General features: G+C 36.9%; 1 protein-coding gene across 1 annotated transcript; it reads right to left on the reverse strand.

Annotated features, from left to right (window-relative positions):
- Positions 1 to 15,793: 15,793 nt before the first annotated feature.
- On the reverse strand, positions 15,794 to 18,472 carry LOC118018780 (leucine-rich repeat-containing protein 14-like). The gene is made up of 3 exons (XM_035017549.1): positions 18,308 to 18,472; positions 17,128 to 17,636; positions 15,794 to 16,307 (listed from the first exon to the last, which is right to left on the reverse strand). The coding sequence occupies exons 1-3, from the start codon at positions 18,470 to 18,472 to the stop codon at positions 15,794 to 15,796; spliced, it is 1,188 nt and encodes a 395-aa protein (XP_034873440.1).
- Between the last annotated feature and the right edge of the window lie 4,611 nt (positions 18,473 to 23,083).

Below are 23,083 nucleotides of genomic sequence, written 5' to 3' on the forward strand. Positions count from 1 at the left end.
TCTCATGTGCTCTCTCTCTCTCATTCTCTCTGTCTCAAATAAATAAATAAAATCTTTAAAAAAACAAAAAAACAAAAAAAACCCCAAAAATAAAATGCTTGATGTTAGTCAAAAACATTTCCCTCTTTTAAATAAACACTGAAAAGGGAACTATGGTAAAGTTTAAACATCATACCTGCCCCCTTGCCTGAATTACAGCAGTTACAAATGAGGGGAATCTGAATTCATTAGATTTTACTGTATTTATATTCTGTCTGTGCCTCCCCAGAAAAGATAAAGAAGGAAAATATATACTATAGGATATATTTTTTAACTGCAATTCCACAAACACCTCTTTGATTTGTGTGAGAAACTGCAGCTTCATTTGTATGCCTGAAATAAATTCGATCTGATATTTCTGGTTTGCTGATTTAGGCAAACAATGCTATACCTGTGTTGGGATTATTTTTCTAGGTCCCTGAAGTGGCATGGCTACATAAATAAGTTAAAGAAAAGGCAACAGACCAAATTTTCCACAGTGGTTCAAGTTGAGGAATTTAGTAAAGACAAGAGACTGTGCTTGTGGTTCTTCCTTCTCCTGAAGGAAGTCATAATGTTGGAAGGAAAAATAGTAAGAGAAGGTAGTGTTTGTGAAGTCATAAACAAACATAATTTGAAACTATCTAATCCAAAGAGAAAAAGGGGAAAAAAAGAATGAAAAAGAGTGATGAAGGCCTATGGGATTTTTTGGAATCATTAAATGGACCCATATATGCCTGACAGGTGGCCAAGAAAGAGAAGAGAGAAAGAGAAAAAATGAAAAATCTTATTTACAGAAATAACATTTGGAAACTTTCCAAATCCTTGAGGGATATAAACATCCAAGTTCACAAAGCTCAGAAGTCTCTAAACAGTATCATCCTATGGAGGGGTACACCAAGACTATAATAAAAATATCAAAAGTCAAAGACAAGTAGAAAATTGTGAAAACAGGAAAGCCACCAGTGACATACAAGGGAACAGGGTAAGACAAACAGATAGCAAAAAGATACTGGTTAGCAACATGAAAACATACCAAAGTATAAAACTCACATGTAAAAGTAAGTATATAGTCAGACTTGGAACACTCAACACTATAATAGTATAAGAGAAAATATATTAAATATATGTACAGTTGTAATAATTTGTTAATGGACACACAATATAAAAAGACATAAACTGTGACATCAATAATGTAAGTAAGAAGCAAGCTTAAAGTTTTTTATACAATCAAAGATAAGTTATCAGATTAAGATGAATGTTATAAGATATTTTATAAAACCATTTTGGTAACCACAAAACAAAAATCTGTAATAGCTATGCAAAAGATGAAGCTAAGGAATCAAAGCATAGCACTATTTAAAAAATCATTAAATCACAAGAGAAAAGGGCAAGAAAAGAAGAAAGAAACAAAGGAACTACAAAACAGAAGAGAAAAATGGCAACAGTAATTCTTTACTTATCAAGAACTGTTTTCTATAAAAATGGATTATATCTCCATCAAAAGACATAGAGGGGCTGAATGGATTTTTAAAAGAGTCAAATATAGGGGCACCTGGGTAGCTCAGTTGGTTAAGCGACTGCCTTCAGCTCAGGTCGTGATCCTGGAGTCCCGGGATCGAGTCCCGCATCGGGCTCCCTGCTCGGCAGGGAGTCTGCTTCTCCCTCTGACCCTCCTCCCCCTCATGCTCTCTGTCTCTCATTCTCTCTCTCTCAAATAAATAAATAAAATCTTAAAAAAAAAAAAGAGTCAAATATATGCTGCCCAAAAAAGTCTCACTTTAGCTTAAAGGACACATACAGGCTGAATATCAAGGGGTAGAAAAAAAAGGTAACCAAAAGAAAGCAGGAGTGGCCATACTTATACAAAATAGACTTTCATTCAAAAAGTGTTGCAAGCCTCAAGAAATTATTAGGTAATGAATGATAAACAGGTCAATTCACCAAAAGGATATAACAATTATATTTTCATATATATATGTGTTGTTAAATGGTTAATGATTACTATAATCAAGCTAATTAGCATTTTCATCACCTTACATAGTTACCTTTCTTTTTGTGACAGGACACTTAGATCTACTCTTTTAGCAAATTTCAAAAAACAGTAGAGTATTATGAAGTACAGTTACCATGCTGTACATCAGATCTCCAGAACTTATTCATCCTGTGTAACCGAAACTTTGTATCCTTTGACCAACTTCTTCTAATTTTCCCCATCCCCCATCCCCTGGTAAATCCTGTTCTACTCCAGCTTCTATGAATTCAACTTTACTGGATTTTTTCTTTCTTTCTCTCTTTTTTTTTTTTTAGATTTCACATGTAGAAGATATCATATAGGATTCATCTTTGTGGGTCTGGCTTATTCCACTTAGCATAGTGTCCTCCCATAGTGTCCTCCAGGTTCATCCATGTTGTCACAAATGAGAGTATTTCCTACTTATATTAAAGGCTGAGGAATATTCGTGTGTGTGTGTCTGTATGTGTGTGTATGTATAAGTGTGTGTGTCTGTATGTGTGTGTATGTATGAGTGTGTGTGTGTGTGTGTGTGTTGATTTCATCATTTTGGATATATACCTAGACATGAGATCGCTGGATCATATAGTAGTTCTATTTTTAATTATTTGAAAACCTCCATACTGCTTTCAGTAATGGCTGTACCAATCTGTATTTCCACTAACAGTGTACAAAGATTCTCTTTCCTCCACATTCTCACCAGTACTTGTTATCTCTTGTGTTTTGTTGTTGTTAATAGCCATCTTAGCTAATGTGAGGTGATACCTCATTATCATTTTGATTTGTGTTTTCTTGATGATTAGTGATGTTGGGCCCCTTTACATGTACATGTTAACCATTTGTATATCTTCTTTTGAGAAATGTCTATTCCAGTTCTTTTCTTATTTTTTAAAATCTTTTTTTTATTTGTCTGTTTTCATGCTATTGAGTTGTTTGAGCTTCTTATATATTTTGTATGTTAACCCTTTATCAGATGCATGGTTTGTAAATATTTCCTCTTATTCCATAAGTTTTCTCTTCATTCTGCTGATTGTTTCCTTTGCTGTGCAGAAGATTTTCAGTTTCATGCAATCCCACTTTATTTTTGCTTTTGTTGCTGTGCTTTTTTGTTCATATCCAAGAAATCATCACTCAGACCAATGTCAAGAAAATGTTTCTATATGTTTATTGAAGACACTATTCTTTTCCAATTGTGTGCTCTTGACACACTAGTTAATAATCAGTTGACTTCAAATGTGATTTCTGGGATATCTATTCTGTTCCATAGTTCTATATGTTTTTATGACAGTACCATGTTATGTTGATAGCTTTATAATATATATTTGGTTTTGCCCATAAGGTGACAAAGATTTTTTCAGCTTTATTGAGGTATAATAAAAATAAAATTATGTATATTTAAAGTGTACAACATGATTATTTGATATATGTATATGTTGTAAAATGATTGCCACAAATAATTGACATATCTATCCTCTCACATAGTCATCATCTTTTTGTATGTCTTGAGAACACTTAATATTTTCTCTGAGCAAATTTCACGTATATAATAATACACTATTACTGGGGCTCCTGAGTGGCCCAGTCATTAAGTGTCTGCCTTCAGCTCAGGCATGATCCCAGGGTCCTGGGATTGAGCCCCGCATTGGGCTCCCTGCTCAGTGGGAAGCCTGCTTCTCCCTCTCACACTCCCCCTGCTTGTGTTCCCTCTCTCGCTGTCTCTCTCTGTCAAATAAATAAATAAAATCTTTAAAAATAAGTAAATAAATAAAATAAAGCCAAGCACCTATGAGCCCAGGGCTGACTCAGCAGTGAAGTCTCCTCTGCAGGAGATAGTCACAAACAGAATAGAATTTATCAAATAGATAAATAAAATCTTTAAAAAAATACACTATTATTAACTATAGTTCATATGGTTAATACTATGTTGTACATTAGATTCCCTAGGACTATGGAATATTATGCAGCCATCAAAAAAATGAAATCTTGCCATTTGCAATGATGTGGATAGAACTAGAGGGTATTATGCTAAGCAAAATAAGTCAATCAGAGAAAGACAAGTATCATATGATCTCACTGATATGAGGAATTCTTAATCTCAGGAAATAAACTGAGGGTTGCTGGAGTGGTGGGGTGTGGGAGGGATGGGGTGGCTGGGGGTTGGACATTGTGGAGGGTATGTGCTATGGTGAGCACTGTGAATTGTGTAAGACTGATGAATCACAGACCTGTACCTCTGAAACAAATAATACATTATATGTTTAAAAAAAAAAAAAAAAGAAGATAGTAGTAGGAAGGGAAAAATGAAGGGGGGGAATTGGAGGGGGGAGATGAGCCATGAGGGACTATGGACTCTGAGAAACACACTGAGTGTTTTAGAGGGGAGGGGCATGGGGGGGTTAGCCCGGTGATGGGTATTAAGGAGGGCATGTATGGGAGCACTGGGTGTTATATGCAAACAATGAATCATGGAACACCACATCAAAAACTAATAATGTAATGTATGGTGACTAACATAACATAATAAAATGAAATTTACAAAAAAGAGGTAGAGGGGCGCCTGGGTGGCTCAGTCGTTAAGCGTCTGCCTTCGGCTCAGGTCATGATCCCAGGGTCCTGGGATCGAGCCCCACATCGGGCTCCCTGCTCCGTGGGAAGTCTGCTTCTCCCTCTCCCACTCCCCCTGCTTGTGTTCCTTCTCTCACTGTGTCTCTCTCTGTCAAATAAATAAATAAAATCTTTAAAAAAAAAAAGAGGTAGAAGCATAAAACAAGGCTATTCTCAGCGAAGAGCAAACAATAACTCTGGAAAGGTAAGACAGAACCTATATAAAAACAATTAAGAGTATTCTAGGGCTCTGTATGCTATTTGGTAAGTGAATAGAGTAGGAAAAGTGGAGGCTTTCTGTTAAAAGCTGGCCAAGAAAAGATTCGGGTTCAACATTGAGGAATAATAAGATTTTTAAATAGGTAGAGAAATAAAAAAGCTATGTTTCCTGATTTTTTAATACAAGAAAATGTTAGCTTGTACAGCTAAATCTTTAAAAAATGTGATTTAATTGCTCCCATATAAACTAAACAAGGGATGTCAAAAAAAAATGAGAGGATCTGAATAAACAATTTTCAAAAGAAGACATACAGATGGCTAATAGGTACATGAAAGGATGCTCAACACCACTAATAATCAGGGAAATGCAAATCAAAACCATAATGAGATATCACCTCACACCTATTAGAATGGTTATTATCAAAAAGAGAAGAAATTGCAAGTGTTTAAGAGGATGTGGAGAGGGGAGCCTGGGTGGCTCAGTTGGTTAAGCGACTGCCTTCGGCTCAGGTCATGATCCTGGAGTCCCTGGATGGAGTCCTGCATCGGGCCCCCTGCTCGGCAGGGAGTCTGCTTCTCCCTCTGACCCTCCCCCCTCTCATGTGCTCTCTCTCATTCTCTCTCTCTCAAATAAATAAATAAAATCTTTAAAAAAAAAAGAGGATGTGGAGAAAGGGAAACCTTAGGCAATGCTGGTGGGAATGGAAATAGGTACAACCAATTATGGAAAACATTATGGAGGTTCCTCAAAAATTTAAAATAGAACTACCATATGATTCAGCATTTCCATTTTTGGGTATTTATCCAAAGAAAATGAAGAACACTAATTTGAAAAGATATGCACCCACATGTTTATTTTAGCATTATGTACAGTAGCCAAGACATGGAAACAACCTAAGTGTCCACTGATGGATGAATGGATAAAGAAAATGTGATATATATATATATATATATATATATATATATATGTATATAAACACAATGGAATATTGTTCCGCCACAAAAAGAATAAAATCTTGCCATTTGGGACAAAATGGATGGACCTTGAAGGCATTACAGTAAGTGAAATAAGGCAAAAAGAGAAAGACAAGTACCATATGATTACACTTATATGTGGAATCTAGAAAAAATCTGAGCTTATAGATACAGAGAACAAATTGGTGATTGCCAGAGGCAAGTGATTAGGGGATGGGTAAGATGGGTGATGAGGATCAAAAATTACAAATTTCCACTTATAAAATAAGTCATGGGGATGTAATGTACAGCATGGTGACTAGTTAATACTGTACTGCATATTTGAAAGTTGCTAATAGAATAGGTTTTAAAAGTTCTCATCACAAAAAAAAAATTTTAACTATGTTTGGTAATGGATGTTAACTAGACTTATTGTGGTAATCATTTCACAATATATACAAATATTGAATCATTACATTGTACACCTGATACTAATATGTTATATGTCAATTATACCTCAATAAAAGAGAGAGAGAGATTGAAGGACGGAAGGAAGGAAGGAGGGAAGGAAGGGGAAGGGAGGGAGAGAAGGAAGGGCACAGGAGATAAAAACAAAATATTTATCTTTGGTCAAATATTTTACATCTTACTCAGAGTTTCTATATGTAGTCTTATCACAATCCTGAGTGATTTCAGTGTTTGTATATAAAATTAATCTGGTGTGATCAGCATCATTGTGATGTAAGACATCCCTCTTTTTTGTCCCCTTTTTTGTCCACCAAAAATTGGCATCCATCCATGAACAAAAGTACCTCTGTGGGAGTTGTGGGATCCAACATCATAACACCAAGGGACCTAGGAGGAGTCTTGCCTACCAGTGCATCAGAAAATAGGCAGATAGATCTCTGTACTGGCTGTGTAACCAACGGAACTGAGTGAACTGGCCCCAACTTCTCTCAGTCATGGTTGGGAAAAATCTGAAGCGTGTTAACTTGGGTAAACACCCATGGATAAGAGAGACTTTGTAGAAGTTCAGCTTCCCAATGAGATATTCCAGTACTGTCTGTTGGAGCAAATTATATAGAGAGAGAGACACAATGGAAAGGAAAAGAACTTTGCCAGTGCTGCCTCTATCCCAAGGTGAGTGCAGAGCTGAAATAGCTAGTGGCAACCTCTCCTGCAGGGGAAATGGAGAGCAGTGAGTGAGTGCCTTACTACTCCAGCTGTATGGGATACTGCCAGAGAAACCTGTTTCTTTCCAGCTGCACCTAGTGTATTGAGGCGAGACCTCCATGAGTAGGGGGTAGGAGGAGATGAGAAAAGAGGCAGACAAGAATATCAGAGGACATTAAAGGGACATTGTTCCTGCTAACTGTGTTCAGGACTCCAGCAGGAAACCTAGCCACAAGCTGCTGGAAAAACCCCATCTAAGGATTTCCCCATCTGGCCCATGGGCACCCACAACACCCCAAGTGCTAAACCCATAACTCCTCCTACTCTACAGCTGTCTCCTTGTGCTCGCTCCTGAGTGTGTTGGCAAGAGCAAGCTCCAGTAAACTGCAAGTACACTCAGAAAATCAAGCCAGAGTCTGTGAGCAGGGGGGAAATAAAAAACTTAAGCTGTAGTGCAACCCTCTGGAAAACAAAAGAGAGGTTTCCGGCAGTCCAGCCTTGTGAGTTGTAAGAATCAGAGAAGACGTACAAGCTTAAGAATTCAGTCACGAGGAGTAAGTTGTTTAGAGAGGTGTATTCACACAGGTTGGAGAAATCCCAGATATAAGCAGGACTAACTAAAATAATTCCCCCCGGAGGACAATTAGTAATTACTTGAGGAGGCGTCTCCTACGTCAACTGTGAGAGCAGTAACACAAAACTCCAAGGAATATGTAGAATCAAGAAAACATGTTATCACAATAAAAAAGATCACAATAATCTTCTAGCAACTGAACTCTAAGACACAGAATGTTGCAATATAGCTGATAAAAAATTTCAAAATTGTTGTTTTGAAGAAATGAAATGAGCTGCAAGAAAACACAGAAAGACAATTCAACCAAATCAGGAAAATAATACATAAACAAAATGAGAAATTTAACAAATAAATAGAAACCATTAAAAGAACCAAACAGAAATTCTGGAGCTGAATAATTCCGTGAATGAAATGTAAAATGCAGTAGGGAATTACCTTTCTAGTACAGTAGAATAGACCAAACAGAAGATAAAACCAGGATAGAAACTTTGAAATAACTCAGAGGAATGAAAAAGAGCAAAGAAATACAATGGGATCTATGGGACACCACCACACATACAAATATTGAAATAATTGGAGTTCCAGGAGAAGAGCAGGAGAAGGTGGTAGAAAGTTTATTTAAAGAAATAATAGCTGACAACTTCCTAAACCTAGGAAGAAACTTGGATATCCAAGTTCATGAAACTAATAGGTCACCCCATTATCTCAATGCAAAATGACCTTCTCCAACACATATTAAAATAAAACTGTCAAAAATCAAAAAACATATAATCCTACATGCAGCAAGAAAAAAACTGTAACCTCCAAAAGCAACAAAAAACCCCACTTTAGGCCATCAGTAGATGTCTCAACAGAAACCCCACAGGCCAGGAGAGAGTGGAATGATGTATTCAAATTTTTGAGAGGAAAAAAACCTGTCAGCCAAGAATGTCCAGTAAAGTAATGAAGAATAAATAATGTCTTTGCCAGATAAACAAAAGCTGAGGGAGTTCGTTACCACTAGCTTGCCTTGCAAGGGATGATGAAAGGAGTTCTTTAGGTTGAAAAGAAGACATTAATTAGTAACACTGGTAAAGGTAAACTTACAGTCACATTTAGAAAATTCTAATTCTATAATAGGATGGTGTTACCCACTTAACTATAGTATAAAAGTTAAAGGAAAAGAGTATTTAAAATAACTATAGCTACTATAATAAATAAAAAGAGGTTAAGTTGTGACACCAAAAACATAAGGGGGGGAGTAAAAGGTTAGAGCTTTTGTATGTGATCAAAGTTAAGCTGCTATTAGCTTAAATTTGTTTTATCTGTAAGATGTTTTATGTAAGACTCCTGGTAACCACAGAGCAAAAACCTGTAGTAGATTCACAAAAGATAAAGAAGGGAAAATCAAAGCATACCACCACAGAAAATCACTAATTCACAAAGGGAGGCAGACACAGAGGAATAAAGAAAAAATAGAACTACAAAAGAGCTAGAAAGCAATTAATAAGATGCCATTAGTAAGTGCTTACATATCAGTAATTACTCTAGGTGTATATGGACTGAATTCACCAATCAAAGGGCACAGAGTGGATGAATGGATTTAAAAAAAAAAAAAAGACCCAACTATATGCTTTCTACAAGAGACTGACTGCAGCTTTAAGGACATGCAAGCTGAAAATGAAGGGATGTAAGAAGATACTCCTTGCAGGTGGAAACCAAAAGAAAGCAGAAGTAGCCACACTTATATCAGACAAAATACCCTTAAGCAAAAAAAAAAAAAAATAGCAAAAATCAACAGGTCATTATATAATAATAAAGGGTTCAATTCATCAAGAAGATGTAACAATCATAAATATATACACACCCAATACTGGGGCACCTAAATATATTGAGCTAATACTAAGAGATCTGAAGGGAGAAATAGACAAAAGTAGCGTTAAAAAGAATGAAATCTTGCCAAATGCAACAACATGGATGGATCTAGAGGATATGTCAGAGAAAGACAAATATGATCTGATTTCACTCATGTGTGGAATCTAAAAAAAACCCCAAATGAATAGACAAACAAAAAGCAGAATCAAACATATAAATAGAGAGAATACAACCATCAGTTTATGAAGGGGAGTGGGAGATAAAGGCTTCTAGTTACGTATGGAATAAACAAGTCATGGGGATAAAAGGCCCAGCATAAGGAATATAGTCAATAGTATTGGAATAGCCTTGTATGTGACAGATGGTACCTACGCTTGTGGTGAGCAGAGCATAAGGTATAGAGAAGTTGAATCACTGTATTGTACACCTGAAACTAATATCACACGGTATGTTAACTAACTGGAATTTGAATAAAAACTTAAAAAATAATTTCAGTCAATTAAAAATGAAAGTGGACACAAGGAAAAAATAAAGGGAATTCTTTAAGTTGTAACAAAAAGACAATAATTAACAACATGAAAACAGATGAAAATATAAAACTTGTAAGGTAAGCAAATAGTCACATTCAGAACACTCTAACACTAATGAATAAATAACTCTTAACTATAGTGTAAAAATTAAAAAGACAAAATTATTAAATATAAGTATAGCTACAATAATTTTTAATGGACCCACAATATAAAAAGATGTGAATTGTGCATACAAAGTTAAGTTATCAGCTTAAACTAGTTATATCTATAAGATGTTTTATGTAAATCTCATGGTAACCACAAAGCAAAAATCTATAGTAGATACAGAGAAGATGAAGAGAAAGGAATCAAAGCATAGCACTACAAAAAAAAAATTATCAAATTACAGGAGAAGACAAGAGAGGAATAAAGGGGAAAAGGGACAAAAAAACTCGGAAAACAACAAAATGTCAATAGCAAATCCTTACCTATCAATAATTACTTTAAATATAAGTGAATTATATCTCTGATCAAAAGATATAGAGAGGATAATGGATACAAAAAACAGGAACTACATATAGACTGCTTACAAAAGACTCACTTTAGCTTAAAAGACACACATAGGCTGAAAATGAAGGGATGGAAAAAGATATTTCACACAAATGGTAACTGAAAAAGAGCAGGGTGGCTGTACCTACATCAGACAAAATAGACTTCCAGTCAAAAAGTGTCACAAGAGACAATGAAGTCATTATAATAATGATAAAGTGGTCAGTTCATCAAGATACTATAACAATGTTTTTATATTTGTGTATGTTGTGAAATGATTAATGATTATTACTATTATCAAGCTAATTAATATTTCTATCACCTCACATAGTTACCTTTTTTGGTGGTGAATTACCACTTATGATCTACTCTCTTAGCAAATTTTAAAAACAAAGTATTATTGACTACAGTCACCATGCCATACATTAGATCTCCAGAATTTAGTCATCCTATGCAACTGAAACTTTGTATCTTTTGACCAATATCTCCCAATTGTCCCCAGTCCCCAGCCCCTGATAAACACCAATCTACTCCCTGCTTCTGAGTTCAACTTTGACTTTTTAAAAATTCTATATATAAGTGGTATTGTGCAGTATTTGTCTTTCTGACTTATTTCACTTAAGATAATGTCCCCTATGTTTATCTACGTTATCTCTAATAACAGCATTTCCTTTTTAAGGCTGAATAATATTTTACTGTGTGTGTGTGTGTATATACACCGTGGAACCCTAGTACATTGTAAATGGGGATGTAAATTGGTACAACCATTATGGAAAACATTATGGAGTTTCTCCTAAAAATTAAAAATAGAACTACCAGGGCGCCTGGGTGGCTCTGTTGGTTAAGCGACTGCCTTCAGCTCAGGTCATGATCCTGGAGTCCCAGGATCGAGTCCCGCATCAGGCTCCCTGCTCAGCAGGGAGTCTGCTTCTCCCTCTGACCCTCCCCCCTCTCATGCTCTCTCTCATTCTCTCTCAAATAAATAAATAAAATCTTTAAAAAAAAATAGAACTACCATATGATCCAGCCATCCCATTTTTGGATATTTACCCAAAGGATTTGAAATCACGATGTTGAAGAGACACCTACCTGCACTCATATGTTCTTTGCAGCATTCTCATAGTCAAGCTATGGAAACAACCTGTCAACAGATGAGTGGATAAAGAATGTATGATACATATGTATAATGAAATGTATATCGTGACTCTAGCTAACAATACTGTACTGTATAGTTGAAATGTCCTAGTATAGATCCCAAGTTTCTCACCATAAAAGAAAGGTAAGTATGTGATATGATGGATATGTTAGTAATTAGTTGATTGTGGTGATTTGTTCACAATATATAAGTACATCAAATCATCCAGTTGTACACCTTAAATATATTCAATAAAAAAAATTAAAAAATAAAAAGCATAGTATCAGAAACTCTAGCAGAACAATTAGGTAAGGAAAAGAAGTAAAAGGCATACAAATTGGAAAGGAAGAAAAATTATCTCTTTGCAGATGACATGATTTTATATGTAGAAAACCTTTAAAATTCTAGAAAAAAAAAGAATAATTAGAAGGGAAATCAAAACCACAATGACAAACCACTTCAGAGTCATTAGGATGGTTATTATCCAAAAAACAATAACAATAACAGAAAATAGCAAGTGCTGACCAGAATATGGGGAAACCACATTGCTGGTGAAAATTTTAAATGGTGCATCCGATTGGAACAAATTATGGTGATTGTTTAAAAAATCACACATAAAATTCCCATATGATCTAACCATTCCACTTCTAGGTATATATTTGAAATTATTGAAATCAGGAACTCTTACAGATATTTGCACACAAATATTCATAGCAGCATTATTCATGATAACCAAAAAGTGAAAATAACCAAATTACTATGTATGAATGAATGGATAAACAAAATGTAACATACACACACAGTGGAATGAATTCCTGGACTTAACGTCAGTCTGTGTCTGTGATCCTAACAAACAGTAATAGAGAACTTTTGTGTAGAAATAGCAGTCAGTTCTTTGAATGTCTTATGATATCTTCCAAAATAATTTTCTTCTTAAGAGAGAGGGAGCAGGGGAAGGGCAGAGGGAGAGGGAGAGAGAGAATCCTAAGCAGGCTCCATGCTCAGCAGCACTGAGCCGGATGTGGGGCTCAATTCTGAGATCATGACCTGAGCAGAAATCAAGAGTCAGATGTTTAACTGACTGAGCCACCCAAATGCCCCTCCTCCAAAATTATTTTTAATGATTCCCTGACAAGTCGTTTGGGTCATTCTTCCAATCTTCTGAAAGCAAAGAACGGGGAACCACTAAAAAAAAAAAAAAAAAAAAAAAAAAAAAAAAAAATTCTAAACATGTCATTCACATTGTCAACACCACAGGAATAATGTTCTTAATTATCCCTTTGCGTAGTGTTCTAGAAGTCTTGACTTTTTGTGATTTATAAGGGTAATGCAAGGCAAGGAAGGTTAAACAGGCTTATAATGAATGAGCTAGTTTGAGTATTTTCAGTGCGCACTGGGGCATACCGGTTGTTTCTAAGTTGTTTGTTACCTGTACTTAGGGTGATTGGGGCAGGAGAATAGTAGCCCAGAGTGTTAAAAGCCCTGTGAGATCCCACAAAGAAGGTAATTGGGGGCTGGGCTCTGTATTGTTTGGTTTGCATAAGAAAGTCACGCTCACAAGTAAGTAGTTTTCACTCCCTAGGATTTAGCAAGCCTTGGGAGAGGCAGTCTCTCTCCAGTGTCAGCAAGGCCCCAGATGTCAAAACATCAGAAAATACAGAAAATAAAAAGCATGATTAATACATAAACTAAACAGAAACAGTCTGCCCAGATGGAGTTAATGGTCTAGTGCCATCTTGACCAATAGAAATACAGTATGAGCCACACCAAAAAAAGTAAAAACCAAAGAAAAAGTTAAAAGGAAAAGGTGAATTTAATTTTAATAATTATTTTTAACACAAAGGTAAAGGAATTATAATTTCTAGCTGGGAACAATATGAATAAATTGTTAATTAACTTTATATTTTATACTAAGTCTTTGAAATGCAGTGCATTATATCATTATTTCAATATGTAAGCAATATGATATTACTAATTTTGTATTCTTTTTTCTTATGAAATCTTTGAAATGCCATGTGTTATTTCAACAAAGAAACAATATATACAATTCACTTATTAGTTATTCTAACATGTTTGTCTAAGTCAGAAATGCAGTGTGTTATCACAAAATGGAAATAACAGGTTGTTAACTATTTTTATTAATTATCAACTTTTACATTTTTTTCTCTAAGTCTTTGAAATGCAGTTTGTTATCATTTCAAGGTTGTAAGCAATAAGAAAAAAGTAATTTAAAAAATTTTAGTGAGTCTTTGAAATGCATGTTTTATTTCAACATGGAAACAACATCAACACATCATTGTTACTTTTACATTTTTCTTACTAAGTCTTTAAAATGCAGTCTGTTTTCATTTCAACATGGAAAGACTATACACAAAGTAGTAATTATTTTCCTTTTTTTTTTAGTAAGTCATTGAAATTCAATGTTATCATTGTAACATATGACAGGAATAAATTTAGATTCTTATTCCTCAATAAGTCTTTGAAATGCAATGTTTTATCATTTTGACATGTAAATATATAAGAAATCGTTAACATTTTTTCTTACCAAGTCTCTGAAATAGTGTTATTATTTCAAAATGTAAGCAATATAGGGGTGCCTGGGTGGCTCAGACGGTTAAGCAAGCATCTGCCTTCAGCTCAGGTCATGATCCTGGAGTCCCAGGATCAAGCCCCACAGCAGGCTCCCTGCTCAGTGTGGAGTCTGCTTCTCCCTCTGCCCCTCACCCTACTCTATCTTTCCCTCTCTTTCTCTCTCTCTCGCTCTCTCTCAAATAACTAAATAAAATCTTTAAAAAATATAAACAATATTTAAAAAGTTAATTTACATTTTTTCTTTGTGGTCTCTGATATGCCATACATTATCATTTCAATATATAAAGAATATAAGTAAGTTATCAATTTGTTATTCTATATCTTTTGTTTCTCACCAAGTCTTGGATATACACTGTGCATTTAATACTTAGAGCAAATTTCTAGTGCTCAGTAGCCACATATGGCTAGTGTATACCATAATGAACAGTGTAACTCTAGTGGAAGAGCAGAGGGAGCAAATACATATGGAATTATGTGTACCATGAAGGAAATGTACATGGTACACTAAGAGAGAGCAGCAGCAGAGTCAATTTACTTGGATAAGGAAGAAAAAACCTATCTGAGGAGGAAACATTTAAGCCATGACCTGAGAGTTATACAACAGCATAAAGAGGCCAACATGGATTGAGCAGAGTATGTGAGAGAAAAGGTGAAAAAAATCTGGGGTGGAGGGGTGGTAAATAATTTTCTCAAATGCCCTAAAAAAGAGTGGAGAAACTGACAAATCATAGGAATATCTATACTCTGAGTGGTTTGAGATCAGGGACTTTATAGTTCGCAGCATCTGGAACAGTACCTAAATCGTAAGAGTTATTTGGTGAATGTATGTGAAATAAGGAATAACAGAGCCAGAGGTCTGAGACCTGGGAAAGCAGGTAGCAACATGTTAATAAAAACATCAGTAGGAAAAGGCACTGCATAGGGAATATGGCCAATGATATTGTAATAGGGTTGTACGGTGACAAAGGGTAGCTACACTTGTGGTGAGCATAGCATAACATATAGAGAAACTGAATCACTCTTCTGTACACCTGAAATGAATGTAACATTGTGTGTCAACTATACTCAAAAACAAACAACAACAAAAGACACCAGTAGGTAATGGGCATAGTTTGTTTCTTTTTACTCATATAGGATTTCTCATAAGCAACCCCAGGCAATCGTACATACAAGAAGTTTGCAGGACCCTATAGGATAAAATTATTGGCTTAAATAACTACCACAACCAGGAAGAGTTTCAATTGTTCTGACTTGTGTCACATGTCCATAAGTGGATAAATGGACCAATCAGTGTGACAAGAAAAATGATGGTGCCATCACTGGGTTAGCCTATGTCATATACCCAACATTGTGGTTAGCAACCAGAAAAGGATGTAGAGGGGAATAAGCAAAAGATCCACAGGACCTTTCAAATTCTTCTATTTCCTTTTTAGAGTTTTTCTTTATAGAGGTCAGTTACATATCCAATCTCCCTAACCCCAGTTTCCTCAAACAGTAGAATTTTATCTGTGTGTCTAACAAATCTGAGCTTCAGACAAAACATTGAATACTTTAATGGTCACACATTAGTGTTGAAACAACTCCTTGTACTATGGAAATCACTCAGGACAAGTGGTCCAGGTCATGTCATCTCGCTGTACCACCTGCAGCATTGCTGTCAATTGGGCCTGCACTTCAGCAAGTTTCTGTCGGTCCAAACTTCCAGGAAAATTCCATTGTTCATAGCAGTGGACAGGAACAGGATAAATAACATGCTTCAGCTCCATCAAGCATGTTAAATGCTGCAGAAGGTCCATGAGCAGAGGCATTGTAATGGGGTTGAAGGCAAAGCTAAGAACATGGAGGTGGGTACAGTGGCTCAGGGCTGGGAGGACAGCAGAGAGAGTAGAATCAGTTACCAGGCAATTATTTATCTCCAGATACTGCAGGGTGCCTGAGACTTTCTCTAGCAGATTCTGGAAGGGCTCATAAACTTCTGAGAATATCTGGTTGTTACTGAGATTCAACAGCCTTAGGTAGGTGGCCTGAGAACTCTGAGACAGGACAGTGATATCTCTGTTAGACAGGGCACAAAAAGATAGACACAATGTATCCAACTGAGGTGGCAGGATTCTGTAGAGATAAAAAAGAGCCTATTTCAGAAAAATGAGGATTGGATCAGGGCAGCGAGACCGGAATTATAGATACGCAAGGTTCTAGAATAAACCAATTTGTACGTATTTTGCAACAGTGGTTAACAATGTGGGCTTTGCAATCAGACTTAATAGGCTTGTGACCCTGAGAAAGTTACTTTTCCCCTCTGAGATACAGGTTTTTAATCTTTATAATGTACACAACAGTAATTACTATACATGGTTGTGGGAAAGATTAAGTGAAAAAAGTTGTATGTACTTGGTATATACAACAAAATCAATAATGGATCTTGTTCACTTACTCGGTGAAGACAGGTCTAGGAAAGCACCCAGCTGAGGGTTTCCTTTGACTAACTCCCAGAAAACAAGTTCTCCATTCAGGGTCTAAGCCTTGGAGAAAATACAGGAGCAAAATGATCTGGCAATGTTAAATACTGTGGCTAGCCCATGGGGATGTGCATCATCTGAATGTCTCCCCCTCCTCTCTAGAAAGCTGTAAACTCCAATAGAAGAAGAACTGAGTCTTTTTCACTAATATATTTACAAATTTTTCATACTGTTTGCACATGGTCAACTGAATGAATGAATAAATGAATGAGCACAGCTTTCTTTTCAAATATTGTCTGTCTCCTCACGAGATACCTTTCACTAGCCTGGCCAGTTTCAAACTCCTGCCAGTGCCCATGCTGATGTGGAAGGAGAAATAGGTTACAAGGACCCTGGGATATCCAAGTATGGTCTCTTCTCCTGTATTAAAAATGGGATGTCCAGAGAACCGAGGTTCCTCCCCACCCCTTCACCTGAGCAGTTTATGTAGTTGATCTGTAAGGCAGAATAAAGCCAAGCTGAGCTCCTGGAGGTTGTCTAGTTGCCCAAGCTGGATGAGAAAAGCTCTGAAGTCTTCCCCCTTACGATGTTTAAAGGAGATGTTAGACAAACTAATGCTGTTCAGGTGGATCATCTGAGCCAAAAGGGTGGTGACTTCATTCAGATAAGCCTGATTCAATTCCAGGTGATCAATGCATCCCAGATCCAGAAACTGCAGGACACTTTTGTGGGCAGAGATTTTATCAATTTGCAAATCTCTGCAGCAGAGGTGCAAAGACCCAAAGCTCTGCTCAACTTTACTCTGAAGGAAAGAAAGGAATTGCTTTGTTCTCAAGGTACTATTGAAAGAAAGGTCCACTAATAATTCTACGGGCTTCTGGGTTGACGGAAGCTCAGACTCTGAATTAACAATTCCAAGGCACTTGACATTATGCTGGGCTTCTTCTGTTTTAAGCATAGAGTGTCGAGAGTAAACACAAGACTGAAAACAGAAAGGAAATGTGCTACTGATCTCTGAGCATGTTGTTCTACAGTCTGGGTCCTGTCTCAAATCTAGGATCCTCAGTTTTGACTCCCTGTATGGAGAAGAGTAGACAGAACACACATGAGAAGTAGCTGATTTTAATATAACCCAGCAAGATCAATGATGGGAAGCAGAAACAGAACTCTTTATCCCTGTTTTTCATTCCATATACCATTCACCAGTAAGCCCTTTTATACAAATTTAACATTTCACTCTTTACCCATACTTTCTTCACCTCTGGTCCTCCCCAGTCTCAACACCCATGTCCTTCTATGTAATCATACTCAGGAGATAGATCCACCACCTCAGTGACCTCTATTCTATAATCAAGCCTGTAAGACATTGGAGTCCCTAAGGTAACCCCATGTGTTAGACCAATAGCCACACAGAGATCTTCAGCATTCACCACTGGCTATTTTTGGGAGGCTGTTAGGTATCCCCCTGCCCCAGGCTCTAGCATATCCTTCTGCTGACTCACTATGTTTCTACTTGATACAGGCTTACCAAGAGGAAGAGTTCTGGTCAGGGTGGATCTGCAGACCATCAGTCATGGCTTCCAAGATTTCATAGTATGATTCTTGTATACTCAGTGCCCCAATATGGAGACAGTGAAAGGGCCAAGCCCTCACCATTGCTTTTAGTATCTTCTTATGCCCTCCCAAGAAGGCATCAATGAATAAGGGAACAAAGAGGTCTCTTGGGAGTTCTTCCAAGGCATGGATAGCTGCAGGCTCATTACTCAGTAGACTTTTTGCAGCAAGCTCTAGCAGTGTGGCTATGGCCTTCTGGTCCATCTTCATGAATGTGCTTCAGGGTGAGGAATATTTAGAAATCCTGAAAAGATATCTACAGTCTTATTTGCCTCCAAGATTAGCTATGAACAAGATGGTTATTGAATCAGCCAACTCAGGTGACCTCTACTATACAAACAGAATAAAAATGGACTTCTATGTGTGTCTAAGTATATATGTGCATGCATATATATACATACATACATACACAAACACACATGTATTTACATAAGATAAAATGCCATTAGAAATCAGAGGTAGGGCGCCTGGGTGGCTCAGTTGGTTAAGCGACTGCCTTCGGCTCAGGTCATGATCCCACGGTCCTGGGATCAAGTCCTGCATCGGGCTCCCTGCTCTGCGGGGAGCCTGCTTCTCCCTCTCCCACTCCCCCTGCTTGTGTTCCCTCTCTCGCTGTGTCTCTCTCTGTCAAATAAATAAATAAAATCTTTAAAAAAAAAAAGAAATCAGAGGTAAATTAGCAGAACACAATGCTAACCACTCAGCTGCTGTCTTCCCAATATTTCCTCCCAAAAGGATATAAACCAGTAAGAAGAAAAATGTAAATCTGCATAAAAGCTATATCCTTATCATTACTTTAAAATGGAAAATGCCAGAGGCACCTGGGTGGCTCAATCTGTTAAGTGTCTGACTCTTGATTTTGGTTCAGGTCATGATCTCAGGGTTGTGAGATTGAGACCTGCATTGGGCTTCACAATGGGCATGGAGCCTGCTTAAGATGCTCCCTCTCCCTCTTCCTCTGCCCCTCCCCCACTCATGCTCACTTTCTCTATCTCCAAAAAATAAAATAAAATGGAAAATGCCAAACTTCAAAATAATTTTAAGTAAGAAAAAATCATAAAATCCCAGCACACAGTCTGTTACACTCTCATCACTAGGCTTTGTAGCAAGCAAAATCAGACCAAGAAAAGCTACAAGAGATACAGAAGAAGAAAGATGGTGAGGAGCTTAAAGTTGCTCTAGAACTATAGCAGAATGACTAAGCACAAAACAAGTCTGAAAAAGATGTCCTGGAAGATGAGAGCAGGGAACCCACGGAAGGGAGTCCAAAATATGAGCATGTAAAAGGGCAGGAATGATTTAAAGGTTCAGTCTTTGAAAGACATAACTTCTAGAAAAAAATAAAGGCAAAAAGGAAGGGAGAAGCACACTTTAGCAATTGGGTATGACAGGAAAAATAAACAAAAGAGGAAGAGGAAGGATCTTGCAAGACATAAAAGAACCACAAAATCAGAGCACTCATAACTCCCTCGATTACCAAAACAAACATACAAAACAAATAAGGATCCGGACTTTGCTATAATGACAGAAAAGGACATCACTAAACTAAGACTCTTGTGAAACTACTAAATATCATACAAATGAACAAAAGGAAAGGGAATTCCATATAAAAACATTGCAAAAAAGATGAGGTAACAAACTTCACACATATTAAACAACCATGAATCAGGAGACTCTGAGGTAACACTCCAAACAGAATTAAATATTCCAGCAAGCATCTGAGGATATGAAACCTACCTTGAATCAGAATGTTTTCAAAAATCTAAAAACAGAAATGTACTAAAAATAAAAGTACAGCATAGAGAATATAGTCAATAATATTGTAATAACATTGTATGGTGACATATCATACCTATACTTCTGGTGGTGAGCATTGTATAATGTACAGAACTGTCAAATCATTATGTTTTACACCTGAAACTAATATAACAGTGTATGTCAACTATACTTCAATAATAAAATTTGTTTTTAAAAATCTGAAGTAAAGATTTTATATCTAGCTGGAGTGTTCTTCAACTATCACAGCCTACAGAAAAACAGTTTTTTAACATACAGGAACTTAGGAAATTCTCCATCACTCAGTCCTTCCTCAGGAATCTACTAGAGCAGAGGTCTGCAAATTGTGGCCAGATTATGCCAAATCTAGTCCACTGCTTGATTTTGTAAATAAAGTTTTATTGGAACAAAGCCGTGATCAACCATTTATGTATTATTTATGGATGCTTTTGCACTACAATGGCAAAGCTGTTATAACAGAGACACCGTGACCCACAAGTTTAAAATATTTACCAAATGTCTCTTTACAGAATGTTTGTCAAGTAATCTTCTAAAAGATGAACTGAGAATGTAAACCTACATGTGATGACAGGGAAAATGTCACCAAAATATCTGATTTTAACAACTAATACTATAATCAAGGTAGGGGAAAAGAGGAAAGACTAATGTACAAATGTGTCATGTTGTGAAAAGAAAAACAGAAATCATTCAACTAAAAATGAGAGTAAGGAGAGAAACAGAAGAGAATAGAGTAAACTTTTTGCCATAATGCAGTAGGTGAATATTAAATGATACCAGTGGGGGGACGAAGAATGGACAAGATAGTAAACTGTTAAGAAAACAAGTGGTTAAGGGTAATTTTTTTAAAGTATTAAACATGACAAAGAATATGTCTTGATAATAAAAGACAAGATTCACAATAAAAATGTAACACTTAGGAACATTTACTCACCAAGTAACACAGCAACCACTGTTATAAAGCAAAAGGGAAAGGAGACTTAGATTTAAAAAAAAAGACAATAATAATAGGAGATTTAAGAAACCAGTTTCAGTACAAGATAGATCAAGTGGTATAAAAAAAGAATGCAGAAGTAGAAAATGTAAACAACATAATCAATAAGGTAAAACACATAGTATACACACACAGAGAGAGACAGAGAATACAGAATATATTTTCTTGTCAAAAATTGATAATTATTTCAGAGAAACAGCATCATTAATTTCCATAAAGTAGAAATATTACAAACAATCCAATCACAATGCAACAAAAGTTAAACTACTAACAAAATGGAAAACAGAAAGGGCTTTCTACCTGCAAAAGTTTTTAAAGCCTCTGTTTTAAAAATGTTAAGTTAAAAAGGAGATACAAAGCTTGGTAGGAGGAAGATGGCAGTGGAGTAGGAGGACCCTACACTTGCCTTATTCCATGAACACAACTAGGTAACTATCAAATCATCCTGAATACCCCAGAAGTCGACCAGAAGATTGACAGAACAAATGCCACAACTAAAAGGAGAGAAGAGGCCACATCAAAGAAGGCAGAAAGTATGGAGACAGGGTTTAGGGGAGAAATGGATCACATGTGCTGTGGAGTGGAGGGAAACATGGTCACAGAGAAGGACAAGAGATAGAGGAGCACCCAGGGGAACAGAAAAGGAGAATGTTTCCCCAAAGCCATGGGCTTGGAAAATGAGAAGGTCTGAATTATGAGTTCTTGCAACCAGAGGGGCTTAAAGCCTGGAGTTTTAAAGGTCAGTGGGCTTGGCTGGGATAAAGCCTGCAGGACACTGTGTTACTCTGGAGAGAAGGTAGACAAACCCAGGGGCAGACAGTGTAGAAACAGCATCCAAAGAGCATCTGAGGCACACACCGGTGAGATGATTCACTCTTCTCAGAGTACATCCCTGAGAGGCAGCATTCACAGAGACACTTCTCTGGGATAAAGGAGCTGGCCAGCACCATTTCCCTCCCCTGCTTCTCAGCATAAACACAGAGCCACCTATCAGAAGCAGTGCACTGCTGACACTGGCTGCATAACTTGCTTGCACCAAGTCCCACCTCCCTGCATTCCCATGTAACTACCCGTCCCAGTCATGCTTGCCTCAGTCCCACTGTGGCAGGCCCCTACCCCAGAAGACCAGCACAAACCCCTGTCCAAACCACATCTCCCGACCAGAAAGTTCTGCAGGGCCTCAGTTCTGGTGGAGGAGGTGTCCAATCTCACATAAGCAGACCAGAGGATACCTAGTTAAAACTTGCCACATTCAGGCCGGGGACCAAACACTGCCAACAGCAAGCAAGGAGAGACTCTGTAGATGACTAGCCTGAAGTGTAGAGCTCAACAACAGTTGAGCACATGCAGCACACATCAAAGACACTCCCTGAAGCACCAGGCCCTGGGCACTACATGACTTCTTCATAGGACCATTACTTTTAGGAGCAGGAGACATAACTGGCTTTTCTAACACAAAAAAGAAGGCAGAGACTTAGGCAAAATGCAAAGATGGAGGAATTTATCCCCAGTGAAGAACAAGATACAGTCATGACCAGAGATCTAAGCAAAACAGATATAAGTAACATGCTGGATGGAGAATTTAAAGCAACAATCATAAAGATACTCATTGGGATTGAGAAAAGAATGGAAAACTTCAGGGAGGTCCTTACTGCAGAGATAAAAGAGTTAAAAAACAATCAGTCAGAAATGAAAAACAAAATAACAGATTTAAAACACACTTGATGCAATGAACAAAAGAATGGAAGAAGCAGAGGAATGAATAAGTGATATAGAAGATAAAATAATGAAAAATAATGAAGCTGAAAAAAAGAGAAAGAATAATGAAACACAAGAACAGACTTAAAGAACTCAGTGACTAAATCAAAAGTAATAATTTTTGTATTATAGGAGTCCCAGAAGAAGAAGAAGAGAGAAAAGGGGGCAGACAATGTATTTGAGGAAATAACAGTTGAAAATTTCCATAATCTGGGGAAGGAAACAGGCATCCAGATCCAGGAGGCACAGAGAACTTCCATCAAAATCAA

Source organism: Mirounga leonina, unplaced genomic scaffold, assembly GCF_011800145.1.
Source record: "Mirounga leonina isolate KUSES-001 unplaced genomic scaffold, KU_Mleo_1.0 Mir_101414, whole genome shotgun sequence".
Lineage (NCBI taxonomy): Eukaryota > Metazoa > Chordata > Mammalia > Carnivora > Phocidae > Mirounga > Mirounga leonina.